Here is a 22,957-nt window from a genome sequence, read left to right as displayed (position 1 = left end):
GATGAGTGATGGAGGAGAGAAGCTCTGTTTAAAGTCAAACGCCGCATCAGAAGAGCTTTCCTGTGACAATTACCTGATCCAAGAAAGAGGTGTTTTACTGACCTCAAAGACACCTCTGATAAACGATGTCTTCTCTGACCTCTGCAGCATCTTTTACAAGAGTGTTTACAACGTTTTCATTCATTCCCAAAACTGTTGATACCTATAAAACATTCATATTTACAGAGCTCAAAGAAAGAAACAGAAGAGAGAGAGAGAAGAGTCTTCTAGAAGAGTCTGAATCATGTGAACAGAGCTGCTCTCTCTCTCTGAACACCACTCTCATCACATTCTGAACACATTCTTCATCTTCACACATCTCATTCATTCCTTGAAGAAATACTTTTAGAAAACTTGGACAATAATATCTGTCAACGGTGAATTTGGTCACAAGTCAGAAAGAGCTTAGTATTACAGAAATGATGAGCAATATTAATAAACCTCCTCATAATGATGGTCTTATTATTAATGAATTTATTCAAACTTTCAGAGATGTGCTTTCCTCTTTTGTTTTAGCTGTTTAATGAATCTTCTCTTAGTCAGGGCTAATTACTCCAATCCTGAAGATAAATGAAGAAAACCTTATCTCTAACTTTATCACTGATGCACTGTTTTCTCTTATTGTTTCCAGCAGGCTGTAATGAGGGCTGGATTCTCTAATTGATCAGTCTCAGTCTGGAGTCATGAAAAGATATGATTGATTATAGGCACCTTCTCAATGATGGCAAACTAATGCTATTTATTGATTTTAATAAAGAGTTGGATTCAGAGGAACACAAATTCATGTTGAAAACATTAGAATATAATACATTGGAAAATATCGAAACGTTTCGAAACAGTTATGAGGTAACGAAGCCCTTCATTTACTGAAATCACGTGTCTTTGGCAGTTTGCAAAGAGACGCGCTCCGAACCAGTGTTTCGAAACACAAAAGATTAGAAGCTTCAGTGATTCAGTCAGTCTCCTGCGCATGCGCACTTTCACTCTTGGGCTCCTCCCGTCCTCTGAGTTCAAACCGAAAGTAAACTCGGAGAGGAGATGGTCTGGAAGATCGCCATTAAACCCAAAATAAGAAGACTTGTGAAGCTATAAAAACGGTCATAAACATCACATTACAGTAAGTTCATTTATCTTCATCTGATATTATGTTGTATTATTATTATTGTTGTATTATTGTTTGAGTTGTTTTCGCTGTTAAACTCCATCTTTAAGCGTCAACCGCCATTTTAGTTGTGACGGATGTAGAAATAAACAAATTCATCTTCAGGATTATAATGATATCGAGCTCTATGGATTCTGCTTTTAGTTGAGATTAATGTATGTATTCATTACAATCTAACACACAAAGAAAGATGTAATCATCTATAAATGAAGTAGATTCGCAGATGTTGAGGTTCAGTGACAGTCAGATATTCTCTGGTGTTTGAGTCTCATGGGAACAGTTTAAATACTGTATTTGAAGACAGATCTTCAGTTTTCAGTGAGATTCACTCGGACACGAAGGTTAGCTGCAGTTTGAGCCTTTCTGCAGTCTTAATAAGTGTTTATTATGTCCATTTACATTGAGTTTTGTTATTTCAGTATACATTTATTTACAATTGTAGTTATTTAGTTGTTTTGGTCATTTGGTTAGTTTGAGTTATTTTAGGACTTAAATGAAAATGAGAAACATAATAACTGGCTAAAACTACATAAGGTTAATTTTTCTGTTTTAATTTACATTAAAATGTATTTCAAATAATGAAATTTAATTTATTTCAGCTAATGATAATAACTCTGGTTTACAGAAGGAATACATCTAGAGAGGAATGTATTTAATCGCTCACATCTACAGAATAAAGGTCTTTACAGAGACGTAAACAGGGTTCGAAATGAGGGGGGTCTGGGGGGGTCCCGGACCCTCCATAAGTCATTAGGGACCCCCCCTAAGAATTCATTTTTGGATTTTGGGGGGTCCCCAACAAATATATTTTAACATTAAAAAATTTTGTGAAAATTATAGGTTTTAGTGATGATTTGTATTTATAACAGTGATTCATTTATTTCCTAGCGCGAGGCAGCAATCGGGACAGCTATTAGCTAATTGTGAGTTCAGCATCACAGATTGTTGTTGTGGTGCACCCGCAGACACGTACTAGATGAACACGCCAAAACAAGACATCACAAAGAGTGAAATCCTGAATGAAAATCCTGTAAGTGCTTTTATTGTGTTTATATCTCCTCCATAATTGCTTATAGTAAAATATTAGGAGTTCGAGTTCCTATATCAAAAGTTGCATTAACTAGATACCCAGTGTAATGATTAGAAGAGTACGTTTGTCAACGTTTCTTGCTAGCTGTAACTTATGTGTATGAAGCCAAATGATCTGCCAGCTAACAGCAGAATGAGCTGCTAGACTAGTTATTCAAAGCTAGCTTAACAATCTCCTTGTCCAGCAGTGATTACGAAAGATAAACAGGACTTAATTCAAGTCTGTGAGTTAATTAAAGTGAATGTGATTTGAGCATTGATACATGAGAGCTTGGTAAAGAAGCTAATAATATTTTTCTTAATTTGGAATCCTGCACAAGGAGAGAAAAAGAGGAAAAAGAAAGATCACCGAATTTAATCAAGGGTAAATTGTGCTTATGTGATAACATGGCTGTTGTTGGGGGAAATTGTAGATATCAGGGATGCAAAAACAGCGCGCCTAGTGTTTCTTTTACTCTCTATGGTATCCACAACTGCATCAAATTCTGCTTAAACAAAAACTCCCTGTCAATACAGAACGAAATATGCTGTAGACTATTTTGCCGTCAAAACTGCCGACGTTGTCTTTGCTGTATCAGTAGGTTATACACTGAAAAAAGTAATAAGTAAATTTACTTAATTTTTATTTGGCAAGTTTTTGCACAAGCATTTTTCAAGTAAATTTAACACATTTGGAAATTAAGTAAATCTACTTAACTAAGTTAAGTAAAAAAATAAAATAATAATAAGTACATTTTATTGAGTAAAATTTAATTAAATAATATTCAATTAATGCATTTAGCAGACACTTTTATCCAAAGCAACTTACAGTGCATTCAGGCTAACAATTTTCACCTATCATGTGTTCCCGGGGAATCAACCCCAAACCTTACGCTTGCTAATGCAATGTTCTACCACTGAGCTACAGGAACAATACAAGATCTTCAAAATTTCACTTACTTACTTTTTTATTTTGGAAAAGTTTTTACACTAACAAAAAACCAAAGCAAAGACAGCACGAAGGACTGGATGCACATGATAAATATTCTGCAGTTAAGAAAACAGACAAAAGAAATAGCACTGTAAAACCCGATAAGTAAACTTTACTCAAACCGTTTGAGTAAATAAATTGCCTTGATTTAAACCATGTAAGTTTTTAACTGAGTGATAATTGTGAATTAGTGATGAACAGCTGCTGTTAACAAACAGAATCACTGAAGAAAAGAGAACCACAAGAACTACTACAACTGACTTCAGACACAGACTTAGATGAAATCAACTGAAATAAAATACATGAAATCTCTCAAGATCTGATTAAACAACTCCACAAACAGCATCAGCAGCTCCACTTATTAATAACCAGACTGACTTTATTTCTGTCAGACGTCTACAGAAGATCTTATTGAGAATGAACTAAGGTTTAGATGTTGATTTATTGTTTCATTTGAAGTAACCATGTTAGAGATCCGTGTTTGCTTTAGTTGGGCTCTTGACCCTTGACTTCTGTCTTAGTCTTTTCTCTGGCTGTTATAACCGTGTGTTTCTAAAACATGTTTGTTGTAACTCAAAAGCCCAGAAGAAACGCCATCAGGTGTTAACTTGTACATAGGAGTAGATTGTTATACTTTATATTGGTGATGATAGTCATCAATTATTTATCTGTATGGCGTCTAATGGAGTAGGTGTTGTGTAATTAGAAGTGATTTTAGTAAAAGTGACACTAAGAGCCAGTGATTCTGTGATAATCAGTTAATATTAAAATGACTTTCTAAACATTTTGTACACATAACTTTTTCTTCTATGCCAGTAATTGGTCAGACACAGACATCAATAATCAGAATATGAACCTCTACAATGGTGACGAAAAAACATGCTGCAATGCATTCTGGGTACTATTGTAGTACAGAACTCATCCATGGCTCCCAGCATGCTCTGCAGCATTTTTTTTATGGTCACCATTGTTGAGGTTCATATTCTGATTATTGATGTCTTTGTGTGACTGATTGACATCGAAGAAGACCACAATGTTTGGAAAGTCATTCAGATTAACTGATTATTACTGAACCACTGGCTCTTAGCATCACTTTTACTAAAATTAATCAAATTACACAACACTTATTTCATCAGAGGGTAGACTCCGTACAGTTCAATAATTGATCATTATCATCACTGATATAAAGTATAACAATCTACACCTAGATACAGGTTAACGCCTGATGGCATTTCTTCTGGGCTTTTGAGTTACAACAAACATGTTTTAGAAACACACAGTTATAACAGCCAGAGAAAAGACTAAGACAGAAATCAAGGGTCAAGAGCCCAACTAAAGCAAACACTGACCTCTAACATGGTTACTTCAAATGAAACAATAAATCAACATCTAAACCTTAGTTCATTCTCAATAAGATCTTCTGTAGATGTCTGACAGAAATAAAGTCAGTCTGGTTATTAATAAGTGGAGCTGCTGATGCTGTTTGTGGGGTTGTTTAATCAGATCTTGAGAGATTTCATGTATTTTATTTCAGTTGATTTCATCTAAGTCTGTGTCTGAAGTCAGTTGTAGTAGTTCTTGTGTTTCTCTTTTCTTCAGTGATTCTGTTTGTTAGCAGCAGCTGTTCATCACTAATTCTCAATCAGCACTTAGTTAATCACTTAATTACTTAATTGCAAAGTTTTAAAACTTACATGGTTTAAATCAAGGCAATTTATTTACTCAAATGGTTTGAGTAAAGTTTACTTATCGGGTTTTACAGTGCTATTTCTTTTGTCTGTTTTCTTAACTGCAGAATATTTATCATGTGCATCCAGTCCTTCGTGCTGTCTTTGCTGTAAACTGGTTTAAAGGGACAGAAGTGAGAGACTTATTTACCCTCATTTGATAAAACTGTTTTGAAAAAAAATATTTTACATTTAGGAATTTCTAGAATATCTGTTTCAGGTTTTTTGTTAGTGTAAAAACTTTTCCAAAATAAAAAAGTAAGTAAGTGAAGTTTTCACTTATTTTTCACCAGATCTTGAAGTGTTCCTGTAGCTCAGTGGTAGAACATTGCATTAGCAAGCGTAAGGTTTGGGGTTTGATTCCCCGGGAACACATGATAGGTGAAAAGTGTTAGCCTGAATGCACTGCAAGTTGCTTTGGATAAAAGTGTCTGCTAAATGCATTAATTTAATATTATTTAATTAAATTTTACTCAATAAAATGTACTTATTATTATTTTATTTTTTTTTACTTAACTTAGTTAAGTAGATTTACTTAATTTCCAAATGTGTTAAATTTACTTGAAAAATGCTTGTGCAAAAACTTGCCAAATAAAAATTAAGTAAATTTACTTATTACTTTTTTCAGTGTATATTTATGTTAAACATCCAAATGTAGACTGGTCTTTCTGTCGGCGCACAGAGCCACGCAGTCGCAGACAGCCCCTGAAGTTCATGAATACCGAATTACCTTTTCTTTCTTATCAATTTGTTTTTGAACGAAAAAAATAAAAAATAAAAATGTGCTCGAAAAAATAACTAAAAGTGTCAGTTTCAACGAGTTTCCCCGTAAACGCAGTCAGAGAAAGAAAACAGGTGCATGTCATTACCAGTATGCATTCGTCTTAAAGGGACAGCAACCCAATATACCTGCAGCTGTTTGTCAGCAAAGTTAATCAAAAAACAAAAGAGAAAGAGAAAAAACATTTTGTAGCTAAAGGTAAACTGTATTAATTGTATGAACCATATTTAATGTATACAGTGAAGTAGGGTGACCATATGCGCGGTTCATATGGGACACGTCCCAGCCAGGATTTTAATAATGCCTAAAACATCCAGAGCAGTTTAACCAATAACATGCAGGTATTGTACATAATCGACCAATCGTGGGGCTGCGTGTGAGAAGGTGAGATCAAGTTGGGAAAGATCAAAGCGATGCAAATATGCGCACATGTTTGTTCGTTCGGTCGATTGACTTGAAGCGTCGCTGCGCACAAATCCAAAAAAAAAAAAGTGCGCCACAATGCTTCAAGTCAAACGAACTAACAAACACGTGAAAGTGATACAAAAGCATAAGTAGCCATCTGGTCTGCTCTTTATAGCTCTCATGAATGTTACACAACGATCAACCTGCACAGTGTAAATAGCCAAAACCTGGATATTTTAGGCAATATTAAAATCCTGGCTGGGACGTGTCCCGTATGAACGGCGCATATGGTCACCCTACAGTGAAGGCAGTGTTATTTTACGTTTGATTATTCAATGTAGGGCTGCACGATTAATCGCATGCGATTGTCATGCGTGTCTCATCAGTAAAGATGGTTCTGTGATTAGCGGTAAATGTCCATCAGCTGCTTTCAAATGGAGCCGCACCTAATATACAGAGCCGCAGATCGTTGACAAGCTACGCAATATCGCGTTCATAACCGCATGCGATTAATCTGCGATTATGAACGTGATATTGCACAGCTTGTCAGTGAATTACGGCTTCCCATCACACTAGATGTGGACTGACATTGCTCAGAAGTCAGATGTTGGTTGAAAGTGAAAACCCAACCTCTGTTTGGTGTCAAACTCTAGCGTAAATACTCCAAAAACATGACAATCTTCACTTATTATAAACAAGATTTATTTCTGTCATAAATGTAAAAAAGTTCTTATTGAGATTAACAGAGATGTTGATGGTTTATTGAAAATTATAGTTTAGTTTGATGTCACCATTATGCTGATCAGTACTTAAGAAGTATGAGTCTTTTCAGTGTTAGCGTTCATTTAGCTGCTGTAATTATCCCTGTTACAGCAAAAACATTGACAAAAAGATGTCATTAGATAATGTTGGTTACTGGCTGATATTAGAGATGTCTTAATGTAACAATCTGATCAACTGATTTTACCAGGAGTCTGTTCTACGCTATTAATTTAATATTAGTGACTATAGCAGATGTGTTGCAATACACAGGGTCCTGACAATTTATATTGTTTTATTTTTATCTGATCTTTTTAAACTACATTGTTTTAGAATCACTTCAAACCATAGGATGCTTAGACATACAGAGACCTTAATAATTAGTGTAAGAATCTCAACAATGGTGACATGCTTCATGCCGCAATGCATTCTGGGTGCTATGGATGAGTTTTGCATGATGTACCCAGAATACATTGCAGCATAAAGCATGTCACCATTGCTGAGATTCATACACTGAATCTTGATGTTTGTGTGACAAATTTTTTTTAAATTTTTGAAATTATCTGCTTTAAATTCAACTGGGTGTCAGGTTGTTTGACCATTGAGTCCCTTTAATAAATAATACTTAACTAACACCACACAGTAGCTTGGGTGAAAACAAGTAATCAGACATATCAATCATCAGCAAGCATACAGCACCATTGAACCACACATTTGTTTGCTGTTTTAGCCATAATAAAGATGACAGCAGCTAAAAAACAACACCGACAAGTCAAGTGTCAAATTGCACAACTAAAGCCAACACTTACCAGCATTATGGTGACATCAAACCAAGCTATTACTTTTAAACAGACACATCCACATCTAAACATCCACTTAAATCTTAATTAGAATGTTATGGAATAATGTTCTAATAATGTTATTGATAAACATTTGTAGAATGTTTTTAGAGAACGTTATCCTATCTTTTGAGAGAACGTTCTGGGAACAAAAATAAAACTACCCGCTAAAAACATTGTTAGAACAGTCCATGGGAATGTTCTTAGAACATTTTAGAACAAAGAAAATTCTAGCTGGGAAGTGCCGCTCCACTTGAAACCAGGTGGTGGACATTTACTGCTAATCACAGAACCGGCTTTACTGACAAAGACACGCATGACAATCGCATGCGATTAATCGTGCAGCCCTAATTCAATGTCTGTAACTTAATGCAGTTAATTTACCGGAGAAACCAAAAGCACTGCTTTATTTCACGTTTTTTCATTCTATTGCATTTATATATGCTTGTACTTTATTATTTTCTATGCAGAGGCACTAGGCCTACCCTACAAAATTAGCCCAATCATCCTAGAAAAAGAGCTACTCAAATCATCAGGTGAAATGGTTTTCAGGAAGAAGAGAAAGGAGTAGTAAAGCAAGAAGAAGTGATAGTTTTTCAGAATTTCATTTTACTCTGTGTGCCTATAGGGGTGGGATGGCAGGGGTTGGTGGCAATGTAATTTGCAGCGGGGCAAGGGAAAACATCCCAAGACCATTATCAACACTGGTCCATATAATTTTGCTTACAATATATCGTGTAGCAAGGTAGTCTTCAGAACCTTAAATAATTAAATTTTAGGGGACCCCCCAAGAGTCCTAAGTCATTTCGAACCCTGGACGTAAAGCTTTAAATATGAAATAGATCTCTTGTGTAGGATTCACAGATGTTCATGTTTAGTGATAGTTTGATTCTGACATGACCACAAGTGACCCGTGCTGGAGAAATGAGTCTGAATGTGCCCGGGCTACATTACAGACAAAAACAGAGAAAACCATCACTGAAAAAAAGAATTAGTAAATTTACTTAATTTTTATTTGGCAAGTTTTTGCACAAGCATTTTTCAAGTAAATTTACACATTTGGAAATTAAGTAAATCTACTTAACTAAGTTAAGTAAAAAAAAATAAAAAAAAAAAAAAAAAACTAATAAGTACATGTACACTCACAGAAATATTTCACCCCAAATGTAAGATTTATGTAATTTTATTACACGACAAATTCCCATTTATATTTTTTTCATAACTTTGATGAAAACCAATCACATAAACTTTAAATAACAGAATCTTGTTTGTTTTATAACTCTTACAGAAGATCGTATTGAGAATGAACATTGCAGCATGTTTTTTTGTCACCATTGTAGAGGTTCATATTCTGATTATTGATGTCTGTGTTTGACCAGTTACTGGCATAGAAGAAAAATGTACATGTACAAAATGTTTAGAAAGTCATTTTTATAATAAGTGATTATGACAGAATTACTGGCTCTTAGTGTAATTTTACTAGAACCATCTCTACTAATTGCACATCTATTTTATTAGAGATTAGACTACAGTTCAATAATTGATGATTATCATCACCAATATAAAGTATACGATCTACACCTAGGTACAGGTTAACACCTGATGGCGTTTCTTCTGGTCTATTGAATGACAACAAACATGTTTTAGAAACACACGGTTATAACAGCCAGAGAAAAGACTAAGACAGAAGTCAAGGGTCAAGAGCCCAACTAAAGCAGACACTGATCTCTAACATGGTTACTTCAAATGAAACAATAAATCAACATCTAAACCTTAGTTCATTCTCAATAAGATCTTCTGTAAGAGTTATAAAACAAACAAGATTCTGTTATTTAAAGTTTATGTGATTGGTTTTCATCAAAGTTATGAAAAAATATAAATGGGAATTTGTCATGTAATAAAATTACATAAATCTTACATTTGGGGTGAAGTATTTCTGTGAGTGAACTTGACATTTAAAATTTTATTGAGTAAATTTAAATTAATGCATTTAGCAGACACTTTTATCCAAAGCGAATTACAGTGCATTCAGGCTAACAATTTTCACCTATCATGTGTTCCCGGGGAATTGAACACACAAACCTTGCACTTGCTAATGCAATGTTCTACCACTGAGCTACAGGAACACTTCAAGATCTGGTGAAAAATAAGTGAAAATTTCACTTACTTACTTTTTTATTTTGGAAAAAGGAATTTGGAAAAGTTTTTACATTAATAAAAAACCTGAGATTCTAGAAATTTCAAAAAAATGTGTAATATGACTTAAATGTGTCAAAGACTAAAGAATTGATAATAGATTTTAGGAAGGTTAGTGACGAACCTAAACTGAGTGTAATACACAATGAAGGTGTTCAAGTGGTTCAAACATACAAGTATTTGGGCACAGTATTTGACTCACACTTGAATTTCCGAGAGAACACTGATAGCATTATTAAGCGAGTAAACCAAAGAATATACCTGCTGAGGAAGTTGAACTCCTTTGGGGTTTGTAAAATAATTTTATGTACATTCTATCAGGCATTCATTGAGAGTCTATTAACTTTTTTTTCCCTTGGGTTGGTTTAATGGTTTAGCTGTGAAAGACAAAAAGAGTTTGAGCGACATTGTTAAAGTATGCTCAAAAATTACTGGTACACAATTAAATGATCTCTGTTCTCTCTTGAAAAAAAAAAGTGGTCCAAAAAGCAGATAGAATACTGTGCCAACCAGATCATGTGCTCAGGTATGGATTTGTGCTCATGCAGTCAGGTCGGCGGTATTATGTGCCTATACGGAAAACGAATCGTTATGCAAACTCATTCCTTCCCTCTGCTATAAGGTTCTTGAATGAGAACTCATAACTCATGGCTCTTGGATTCCACTGCTTTATTCTGTCACTGGCAGGTGAATGTGTGTGTTGTGCTGTATGTGTGTGTCAGGGTGTGATCGTTGTATACATTTTTTACTTTTATAATCCTTATATTATTGTGTGCTAATACCCTTATTGGATGGGTTGGCTGTAGAACTGAATTGCCCCTTTGGGGACTAATAAAGATATCTGAATCTGAATCTGAATCCACGGCACTCAAAAATACTGTGGAAAAGGTTAAAAGCGTTTATTCACATGGCTTTAACATTAAAAACATCACGTGTGAGAAATTACGGGACTTGATTAATGTTAAAAGAGTTATTAACCCTCTGTTGTTCAGTCATTTTAGACAGGAAAAAAATGTTTGGAAATTAAAATAAATGCTACTTCATCGCATCGTGCTGATATAAAACTCTGTGACTACGTGTCTTACACTGTGGTATAACAGATGACCCTTCTTTCTTTCTTTCTTTTTTTTTTTTTGTTCATAAGGTGGATATATATATATATATATATATATATATATATATATATATATATATATATATATATATATATATATATGTATATACACTGAAAAAAACAATAAGTAAATTTACTTAATTTTTATTTTGGCAAGTATTTGCACAAGAATTTTTCAAGTAAATTTAACACATTTGGAAATTAAGTAAATCTACTTAACTAAGTTAAGAAAAAAAAATAAAAATAATAATAAGTATATTTTATTGAGTAAAATTTAATTTAAATAATATTAAATTAACACATTTAGCAGACACTTTTATCCAAAGCAACTTACAGTGCATTCAGGCTAACACTTTTCACCTATCATGTGTTCCCGGGGAATCAAACCCCAAACCTTGCGCTTGCTAATGCAATGTTCTACCACTGAGCTACAGGAACACTTCAAGATCTGGTGAAAAATAAGTGAAAACTTCACTTACTTACTTTTTTATTTTGGAAAAAGGAATTTGGAAAAGTTTTTACAATAATAAAAAACCTGAGATTCTAGAAATTTCTAAATGTAAAATTATTTTATTCAAAACAGTTTTATCAAATGAGGGTAAATAAGTCTCTCACTTCTGTCCCTTTAAACCAGTTTACAGCAAAGACAGCACGAAGGACTGGATGCACATGATAAATATTCTGCAGTTAAGAAAACAGACAAAAGAAATATATATATATATATATATATATATATATATATAGTCCATAATTTAGATAACTATATTAATTGTAAAAATTATTACACGATCATGGCCTTTGGTGAACAACATAAGATAGATACAGATACAGCATATACATTCACACCTCACTGTTAAACCAGGCTCAGTCGCAGACATCTGTGCTTCTGAAATGATTGTCTTTATCTGTATAATGTAGTAGTTAGGTATAGAGCTAGTCATAACTGTTAGCTTTGTGAAAATAACTAACATTTTATTTTCAGGCAGAGTTGCTGATTGTGGCTCATTCTGCCAGCACGGGTCACAAATGTATTTTCTGTATCAAACTGCTGCAGCTCCACATTCTCTTCAATCTCATTGTGTGTAGAGTTAAGATTTCACTGGAATAATAATCTCAATATCATGTGTGCTGTGTTCTCTTGTGTTTCCATGTGCAGGTGTGACGTCAGTTTGTCATTATGGAGAACAGAGAGAGATCTTCATCTCCTGATCTTCCTCTTAACCTCAGTGATGATCCAGTGACCTCTGACCCCAGGTGAGATATAATCCAGTGTTAGACACAACCGAGAGTTATAATAAAAGAACAGCAGGCAGGACTAAGGAAATAACTGTTTCTGTTTTCTCAGGATCTCATGGAAGCTGATATCTTCATCTCCGGATCACAGCTGTGTGTCTCTGAAGAGTGATGCATCCATGGGTCCTCCTCCTTTATTCAGTGATGATCCAGTGACCTCTGACCCCAGGTGAGATCCCACAAACCAGGCCCAGAGTCTGTTGCTGGTGTTTAGTGACTCCACACACTGACTTACAATTAGACCTGTAACTAACCTTCACTTTACTGATTAATCTGTTTCTTTGATTCAGAATAAGGGTGTGTTGACACTTGTCATGTTTGGTGTGATGAAACACACTCTGGTGTGATTGCTCTGTTAGTGTGGTTCATTTGAGTAAGTGTGAACGCTGTTATCTGAACTCTGCTGCGCACCAAAGCTCAACAGGACGAACTGCAGGAAACTCTTGTGCTTTCATCTGAAGAGCTGAATATAAAGCGTTTCAGAGTTTCAGATGACTTGCTCCTGCATCTTTCCCACTGTAAACCCGACAAGTAACTTAACTCAAACGGTTTGAGTAAACAGATATCCTTAAGTTATGTTAACTCAAACCGTTTGAGGAAACCGATTGCCTTAAACCATTTAAGTTCAAAAAACTAACAGTTACGAGTACTCTGAACTTAATTCAGTTGAGTTCACTGAAAGAAGATATACATTGCAATTAAGTAATTAAGTGATTAACTAAGTGCTGATTGAGAATTAGTGATGAACAGCTGCTGTTAACAAACAGAATCACTGAAGAAAAGAGAAACACAAGAACTACTACAACTGACTTCAGACACAGACTTAGATGAAATCAACTGAAATAAAATACATGAAATCTCTCAAGATCTGATTAAACAACCCCACAAACAGCATCAGCAGCTCCACTTATTAATAACCAGACTGACTTTATTTCTGTCAGACGTCTACAGAAGATCTTATTGAGAATGAACTAAGGTTTAGATGTTGATCTATTGTTTCATTTGAAGTAACCATGTTAGAGATCAGTGTTTGCTTTAGTTGGGCTCTTGACCCTTGATTTCTGTCTTAGTCTTTTCTCTGGCTGTTATAACCGTGTGTTTCTAAAACACATTTGTTGTAACTCAAAAGCCCAGAAGAAACGCCATCAGGTGTTAACCTGTACCTAGGTGTAGATTGTTATACTTTATATTGGTGATGAAAATCATCAATTATTTATCTGTATGGCGTCTAATGGAGTAGGTGTTGTGTAATTAGAAGTGATTTTAGTAAAAGTGACACTAAGAGCCAGTGATTCTGTGATAATCAGTTAATATTAAAATGGCTTTCTAAACATTTTGTACACATAACTTTTTCTTCTATGCCAGTAATTGGTCAGACACAGACATCAATAATCAGAATATGAACCTCTACAATGGTGACGAAAAAACATGCTGCAATGCATTCTGGGTACTATTGTAGTACAGAACTCATCCATGGCTCCCAGCATGCTCTGCAGCATTTTTTTTATGGTCACCATTGTTGAGGTTCATATTCTGATTATTGATGTCTTTGTGTGACTGATTGACATCGAAGAAGACCACAATGTTTGGAAAGTCATTCAGATTAACTGATTATTACTGAACCACTGGCTCTTAGCATCACTTTTACTAAAATTAATCAAATTACACAACACTTATTTCATCAGAGGGTAGACTCCGTACAGTTCAATAATTGATGACTATCATCACCAATATAAAATATAACAATCTACACCTAGGTACAGGTTAACGCCTGATGGCATTTCTTCTGGGCTTTTGAGTTACAACAAACATGTTTTAGAAACACACGGTTATAACAGCCAGAGAAAAGACTAAGACAGAAATCAAGGGTCAAGAGCCCAACTAAAGCAAACATTGATCTCTAACATGGTTACTTCAAATGAAACAATAGATCAACATCTAAACCTTAGTTCATTCTCAATAAGATCTTCTGTAGACGTCTGACAGAAATAAAGTCAGTCTGGTTATTAATAAGTGGAGCTGCTGATGCTGTTTGTGGGGTTGTTTAATCAGATCTTGAGAGATTTCATGTATTTTATTTCAGTTGATTTCATCTAAGTCTGTGTCTGAAGTCAGTTGTAGTAGTTCTTGTGTTTCTCTTTTCTTCAGTGATTCTGTTTGTTAACAGCAGCTGTTCATCACTAATTCTCAATCAGCACTTAGTTAATCAATTAATTACTTAATTGCAAAGTTTAAAAACTTACATGGTTTAAATCGAGGCAATCTGTTTACTCCAATGGTTTGAGTAAAGTTTACTTATCGGGTTTTACAGTGCACAGCAGCTGTTTTCATCTGTTTATCCACAGAATATATAAAGTGATATAAAGTGATGTGACGGACAGATGTTTCTGTGTACAGCGTTCAGACGACACTAATCCATAATCACACTCACTGACGTGTATTTTATTATCAACTCTATCAGTTATTGTTAAAGTTCTGCTTATAATAAATGAACAGCAGACAGAACTAAAGGAGGAATGCTTTCTGTGTGTTTATCAGGATCTTCATGAAGAGATCTTCATCTCCGGATCACAGCTGTGTGTCTCTGAAGAGTAACGCATCCAAGCTGTATAATCCTCCTGCATTCAGTAATGATCCAGTGACCTCTGACCCCAGGTGAGGATAATCGTGTGGTGATGATTGAACTGTTTTATGGGAGTCAGAAACACACTCAATACACACAGATCTCCACACAATGAACACATGAGCTCCTACATTAAAACACTTCAGGAGCGCTATCAAGATGTGATGAATATATCATTAAAATATCTAATAGTTTACTTTAATTAAGGAATACAACAAGACATTTACGTGCAAAATTATTGAATTCATTAGAATACAAAAGTTTTTAAATAGTTTGTATTCTCTAACGATTTAGATGTTAATGTACACATCCTTTATCTCAGATGTGTTTAATCAGTTGTTCTTGTGATATTTCAGCAGATCAGATGGAGAGAGAAGCATCTCTGGAGGAGTCTCCTCTGTTTTCTGTCTGAACAACACGAGCGTTACAGCGTCTCTGAATAAACCTGATCAAGCAGTGAATGATGAACTACAGAGAGTCAAAGAGCAGCACAAAACCAGCATGAAGAACAAGTATGAGAGATTATGTGAGGGACTGAAACTCCAGGAGAATGAAAGCCTCCTGAACAGCATCTACACACAGCTCTACATCATAGAGAGAGAGAGAGAAGGAGTGAATGAAGAACATGAGGTTTTACAGATGGAGAAAACAGCCAGAACACAACACTCACAAGACGCTCCAATCTACTGCAATGACATCTTTAAAGCCTCCGCTGAAGCAGGATGTGAGGAGAAAGAGCAGATCAAGACTGTTCTTACTAAAGGCATCGCTGGAATCGGAAAAACCGTCTCTGTGCAGAAGTTCATTCTGGACTGGGCCGAGGGAAAAGCCAATCAGGATGTAGATTTCATGTTTGTGCTTCCATTTCGAGAGCTGAACTTGATCCGTGATCATCAGTACAGTCTACACAGACTTCTGCTGGACTTTCATCCTGAACTTCAAGATCTGGACTCACAGATTTATGAGGAGTGTAAAGTTGTGTTCATCTTTGATGGTCTGGATGAAAGCAGAATCACACTGATGTTTTCAGACGCTCAGAAAGTTTGTGATGTGACTGAGACTTCATCAGTGGCTGTGTTGATGTCAAAGCTGATGAAAGGAGAGCTGCTTCCCTCTGCTCTCATCTGGATCACCTCCAGACCAGCAGCAGCCAATCAGATCCCCTCCAAATACATCCACCGTCTGACAGAAATTCAGGGATTCACTGAGCCTCAGAAGGAGGAATATTTCAGGAAGAGAATCAGTGATGAGCATCAAGCCAGCAGAATCATCTCACACATCAGAAGAGCAAGAAGCCTCCACATCATGTGCCACATCCCCGTCTTCTGCTGGATCTCATCCACTGTGCTTCAGAAGCTCCTGGAAGAAGATCTGAGTGCAGAAATCCCTCAAACTCTGACTGAAATGTACATCCACTTCCTGCTGACTCAGATCAACATGAGGAAGCAGAAGTATGAAGAGAGAGATCCAGAGAAACTCCTGCCGTCCAACAGAGAAGTGATTGTGAAACTTGCTGAAGTGGCTTTCAAACAGCTGATGAAGGGCAATGTGATGTTCTATGAAGAGGACCTGATTGAGAGCGGCATACACATCACTGATGCCTCAGTGTATTCTGGGATTTGCACTGAGATCTTTAAGCAGGAATCTGTGATTCATCAGAGGAAAGTCTACAGCTTCATTCATCTGAGCGTTCAGGAGTTTCTCGCTTCTTTTTATGTGTTTTTCTGCTATTTAATGAAGAACAAAGAGCCAGTGGATGAATTCAGTTATGATCAAGTCTCTCTGTGTGATCTGCTAACATCAGCAGTAGATAAAGCTGTGGATAGTAAGAATGGTCATCTGGATCTGTTCCTGCGGTTCCTGCTGGGCGTCTCACTGGAGTCCAATCAGAGACTCTTACAGGATCTAATGACACACACAGAGAACAGCTCAGAGACCATCAGAGAAACCACACTGTACATTAAAATGAAGATCAGAAATGATGGTGTTAATGATTATTTTAAACATCCTCCTCTCTCAGTTGGTGAATCCATCAATCTGTTTCTCTGTCTGCTGGAAGTGAAAGATCAGACTCTGTTCAGAGAGATTCAGGAGTTTGTGAAATCAGACAAACACTCAGAGAAACTCTCTCCTGCTCAGTGCTCAACAATCTCCTACATGCTTCAGATGTCAGAGGAGACACTGGATGAACTGAACACCAAGAAATACAACACATCAGATGAGGGGAGAAGAAGACTGATACCAGCTGTGATCAACTGCAGAAAAGCCCTGTAAATGTTTAATCATCAACTAAAGGATCATATTTAATAATGAATCTGACTCCTTTACAATAAATGTTCCTGAATGAGAGATTTTCTCCAGAATAACAGGCCAGAATCCAGAGTCATGACAGGTGTTTTTAGTACAGTAGATAATGGAGTAAAGCCTCTGTTATTATTAATTATCCATTAATTTTGAAAATGTTGATCACTTTTTTCATGAAATCGTTTGTAAAAGTTAAAACATGAAAGCACTGTATTTATTCAGTCTGGTGAATCAACTAAAATATATGAAGAAACAAGTAAAAGTTCATAATTTATAGACACACAGTAGGGATGCAGTGATTAACCGGTTTCACGATTAACCGCGATTTAAAACATCACAGTTAATAAATCACAAAATCTTTACTGCACCGAGTGTTTCTGTCACACAGAACAGAACTGTTGCAAGTACACAGCAAAATCCCCAGTGTTAATTTAACACTCTGAGTGTGGACTCATATAAACACTGAAGCAGTGTTAAAAGTAACACTGAAGCAGAGTTGAAGTTAATGAGATAATTAAGAAGTTAATTGAGTTATGATTGAGCATTATTGAAGACACCTGATGTTAACAAGCAGAATCACAAACGAGAAAAATCACAATTTGTGTGTCACCATTATAGTGGTCAGTGTTTGCTTTAGTTGGGATCTTGAACCTTCAGTTATTAAGGTTTCTTTACTGTACACATAAATTAGGTGGATAAGTGATCCAGCATTTTTGCCATAATATGTAAGATCTTTTTGTCTCTGATCTCTGATCTGATAGAAATAAAGTCAGTCTGGTTAGTAATGTGTGAAGTTGGTGAAGCTGTTTGTTGATTGTTTAAATCTTCAGTTGATTTCATCTAAAGCTGTGGCTGAAGTCAGTTGTATTTCTTGTGTGTGTCTTGTTTCTCTTTTCTTCAGTGATTCTACTCATTACCAGCAGCTGTTGATCATTGTCTGAATTCACTCATTAGTGTTCATTCTCTCTGTCAGGTGGACTATATTAGTAAACGCATGTAGGGAATAGTGAATGAGGGTAGTGTTGTCAAAAGACCCGGTACCTCGGCAACAAGTCGGTAAAATTTTTTAAAAATGTGACAGTAACAGGTTTCTTTAAGTACCGGTAGTACCGAGGTCCTGTTCAAAACCGGTTCAGCACTATTATTTCCGCGAAGCAGAATCTCAAAATCCAGTCATGAAAATGAAAAATACATTTTAATATGGACAGTCATGGAATTTGTCAAAGTTAGCATAAACTAATCAAATCAAATCTCCATATGGACCAGTATCTGTAAATGTTAAGCCGCAAAAGTTTGAAATATGAATCCGTGTTCTGCCCGTCTCTGTGTGAATTAATGCATGGCAGAGACGTGCAGGTTTGTTTACTACATAGACTGAAGCACATGACGCTTGCATTAATTTCAGCATCTGAGCTTCAGAGTTCTCTCTCCATCAAGCGATCTAAACTTTTCAGTTCATCTCAATGGAAGCACAGCGAACCTGTATTTGTGAAGGCGCATGACTCACCGTTGCTTTACTGATAGCGCTGTTTCTCACACATGCAAAGAGAGCGAGAGAGCGAGAGTCTTACCACGCTGAATCAACACACTATATGTAAACTATTCTTTGTTGTCTTCTCCTGTCAAAATAATGGAGTTCATTTAGAATTATTCATTTTTTTTTTTTTCGAACAAGCAGAAGAAATAACGGTTTCTCCGGTAATGGGCAGAGCTAATGCACAAATGGCAATTTCATTGGCTGGCGCTGATCTAGTACCGCCCCTGTTTTGATTTCATCAAATCAGTTTGACCAAACGCATACAACGTGATTAATATTCATGAACCCAGCAGCTCATCAATTCATAGTGCATTGTATCAGACTTTCCGCTAGAAAAAAATGTTTTCCTTTTCCGGACATTTTGATGATATGCCAGTCAAGTATCGCCTCTTAATTAGTCAAGTTGAGGAAAACTGGAGGCAGGCTATGTAACGTAAAAAATGACATAATCAGGCCGCCGAATGCAACATGTTTATTAGCCCAACTTTCAAATAGACGGAAAAAAAAACATTTTCTACTATGGTTCATTTCTTCATTCGGATCTATTTGCGATCCATTCCATTCTAAACAAACAAAGCATATGTTTCGTCCTTGTTTCATTATAGATTAAGATAATAATTCATAAATGCACGCATAATTATCAGTGAACTTGATAAAAGTTGCAGATATGTTTTACATGCATGCACAAACAAATGCCTTTCAACTTATGTGTGCAAAATTCAGAATGAAATGAATGTGCAGCAATTTGTACAAATAGAGATTCTAGGTCTACTATACATGTTGTTAAATAAGCTTATTTAGTATTTGTTAAAATATTATAATGTTATTTTTTAATTTATGTTGATTATGAAAAGTGAACCGCACGAGTAAGATAAGATGCGCAATATCGAGAGACATGGAGCGGGTCAGACATGATTTTGACCACTTAATTAAGTTTTGTTTAGTAGAAATACTTTTTTGAAGTCAATTTCGTTTTGTATAAATTATATCTTAATTTTAATAATTTTTTGTATCAACCAATTGCCTGGATTTAATACATAAGAAGCAAATATAGCAGACGACAGGCCTAATCATGCAGGCGCCCTCGCGGCCACTTGCATTGCTAGTGAACTGGAGTGCATCTCATCCTAATTTAACGAAACTCAGCGTAGGCCTCACAGACATGACATCTATCTTAAGAAAGCTTGAAATGTCTTTTTAACAATGTAAAACGAAATTTTTTTTACCCATGCTAATTACACATTAAATTCAGGTAGGCTACTGAGTCGCTGTCTTCAGTGCCCAGAAAAGCGCTGAAACGGAGATGAAAGGGGAACCCGTTTTTATTTATTTATTTTTCTGGAGGCCCACCTACAATCAAAATCCTGGCGCCGCTAGTGCTTCGCAGCGGTCTGATATCAAGAAATAACAGACCGCATTCCACATTGGAATTCAACCAAGCCATGTAATAATGTTTAATAACTTTCAAACGAGCCTGTTCCTTCATAACATAGCCAAAGTTCGGTGTATTTTTGCTTTATACATTTTAGGCTTATTCTCAAATTCAGATTGTGTTGGGGTGGGCGGGATTATTAGGCAATTTTATTCTGACAATTTGACCGGAGAGATTTAATTTTGTCGGACATTTCATTTTTTTTCCGGCCAATGTCCGGCAATTACCGGACAACGGAAACCCTGCATTGTATATACATTAGTATGATAGTAAAATTAGTTGCAGTATTATCTTTTAATAATAATTAAGATCTACTGTATTTCTTTTTTTTACAAAAACCCTCAATGTCCAAAAATACCTTAAGCATCACCACCAGTCTTAATTCAGTTAAACTGACAAATATGCATTCATTAGGCCTAAGAGTTAATTTTTACATAAAGGCATTGTGCTAGAAATATTACTATTATTTATTAAAATGTATGTGATACTGCACTGAAAAAAGTAATAAGTAAATTTACTTAATTTTTATTTGGCAAGTTTTTGCACAAGCATTTTTCAAGTAAATTTAACACATTTGGAAATTAAGTAAATCTACTTAACTAAGTTAAGTAAAAAAAAAAAAAAAAAAAAAAAAATCACCGATATAAAGTATAACAACCTACACCTAGGTACAGGTTAACACCTGATGGCGTTTCTTCTGGGCTTTTGAGTTACAACAAACATGTTTTAGAAACACACGGTTATAACAGCCAGAGAAAAGACTAAGACAGAAATCAAGGGTCAAGAGCCCAACTAAAGCAAACACTGATCTCTAACATGGTTACTTCAAATGAAACAATAAATCAACATCTAAACCTTAGTTCATTCTCCATAAGATCTTCTGTAGACGTCTGACAGAAATAAAGTCAGTCTGGTTATTAATAAGTGGAGCTGGTGATGCTGTTTGTGGGTTGTTTTATCAGATCTTGAGAGATTTCATGTATTTTATTTCAGTTGATTTCATCTAAGTCTGTGTCTGAAGTCAGTTGTAGTAGTTCTTGTGTTTCTCTTTTCTTCAGTGATTCTGTTTGTTAACAGCAGCTGTTCATCACTAATTCTCAATCAGCACTTAGTTAATCAATTAATTACTTAAATGCAAAGTTTTAAAACTTACATGGTTTAAATCAAGGCAATCTATTTACTCAAACGGTTTGAGTAAAGTTTACTTATCGGGTTTTACAGTGCTATTTCTTTTGTCTGTTTTCTTAATTGCAGAATATTTATCATGTGCATCCAGTCCTTCTTGCTGTCTTTGCTGTAAACTGGTTTAAAGGGACAGAAGTGAGAGACTTATTTACCCTCATTTGATAAAACTGTTTTGAAAAAAAAAAATATTTTACATTTAGAAATTTCTAGAATATCTGTTTCAGGTTTTTTGTTAGTGTAAAAACTTTTCCAAAATAAAAAAGTAAGTAAGTGAAGTTTTCACTTATTTTTCACAAGATCTTGAAGTGTTCCTGTAGCTCAGTGGTAGAACATTGCATTAGCAAGCGTAAGGTTTGGGGTTTGATTCCCCGGGAACACATGATAGGTGAAAAGTGTTAGCCTGAATGCACTGCAAGTTGCTTTGGATAAAAGTATCTGCTAAATACATTAATTTAATATTATTTAATTAAATTTTACTCAATAAAATGTACTTATTATTATTTTTTATTTTTTTTACTTAACTTAGTTAAGTAGATTTACTTAATTTCCAAATGTGTTAAATTTACTTGAAAAATGCTTGTGCAAAAACTTGCCAAATAAAAATTAAGTAAATTTACTTATTACTTTATTCAGTGTGCTACTACTGTTGAAAAAATTTATAAAACTTTATTTTTTTAAAGAAATAAATCACAATATTTCTTCCATGTTTTAATTTTAATAGCAAATCCCCTTTATTTACCAAAAATGAAATGTTTAAATTTCATAAATTAAAAGACAAACTAAATTTGGGTGAAACTTGTTTACTTTTTTCATAATTATATAACTTGTAGAAAAAACTTTAAACACAATTGTAAATAAGTATAAAAAATAGCATTGGTTTTATTTTTAGTGCTAAAAAGTTATTTTTTTACCGTGGTACTGTGACAACACTAAATGAGGGTGTAGGGTGTGATTTGAAACACAGCCGCTGAGTGTCGAGTTTGAACATTATTAATTTACGATTAATAGCAGCAGGCTACCTTCTCGAAAATTATAAATATTTCCCAGAATGAACTGTTTTAATGAAAAACAGCATGTTGCTGACAAAATTTGGCTGTTTTTTAAAGCAATTTTTTTTACAGTGAAAATGGTCCTGTCTGAAGTATGTTTACAGTTTTTTTACAGACGCTAGGACACATTTCTCAATACTTAGGTCACTTTTGCCAAACTCTTCACACAGTGAGCACAACAGAAGTCAATGAGGGCTAAACTGAGGATCAATTATCATTGCTTTGGCACAAAATGCATTCAATGACTACATCTCTCAAATTTGATGAATTCTTTTCTCACTCAGACACAACAACTGACAAAACTCTTTGTGCGTACAAGTCAATTTGCACATGCTTACATAATGTTTTCAAAACTGTTAAACTTATGTTCAAAACAATAACATAATACAAAACTGAATAAGACAGCTGTTTGCTACATTTCAACAGTAATATTTGAATGAAATATATTTTAAA

General features: G+C 35.1%; 1 protein-coding gene across 13 annotated transcripts in view; it reads left to right on the top strand.

Moving 5' to 3' along the window:
• The first annotated feature begins 1,005 nt into the window (after window positions 1-1,005).
• The window catches only part of LOC127949403 (NACHT, LRR and PYD domains-containing protein 3), a 36,820-nt gene continuing 14,868 nt past the window's right edge, over window positions 1,006-22,957 (top strand). For 7 of the 13 annotated variants that reach the window (XM_052546606.1, XM_052546610.1, XM_052546599.1 and 4 more), the window contains exons 1-5: window positions 1,011-1,156; window positions 12,238-12,335; window positions 12,427-12,543; window positions 14,913-15,029; window positions 15,354-17,267. In XM_052546606.1, the coding sequence (XP_052402566.1) occupies window positions 12,259-12,335; window positions 12,427-12,543; window positions 14,913-15,029; window positions 15,354-17,267 (2,225 nt within the window). In that variant the 5' untranslated portion in view covers window positions 1,011-1,156; window positions 12,238-12,258. Of the gene's footprint in view, window positions 1,157-2,089; window positions 2,232-12,237; window positions 12,336-12,426; window positions 12,544-14,912; window positions 15,030-15,353; window positions 17,268-22,957 lie in introns of all 13 variants that reach the window. The other 6 variants (XM_052546600.1, XM_052546601.1, XM_052546604.1 and 3 more) reach the window with 6 other exon arrangements.

This window comes from Carassius gibelio, chromosome B1, assembly GCF_023724105.1.
Source record: "Carassius gibelio isolate Cgi1373 ecotype wild population from Czech Republic chromosome B1, carGib1.2-hapl.c, whole genome shotgun sequence".
In the NCBI taxonomy this organism is placed as follows: Eukaryota; Metazoa; Chordata; class Actinopteri; order Cypriniformes; family Cyprinidae; genus Carassius; species Carassius gibelio.
This window is presented reverse-complemented; position numbering and strand designations above follow the sequence as displayed.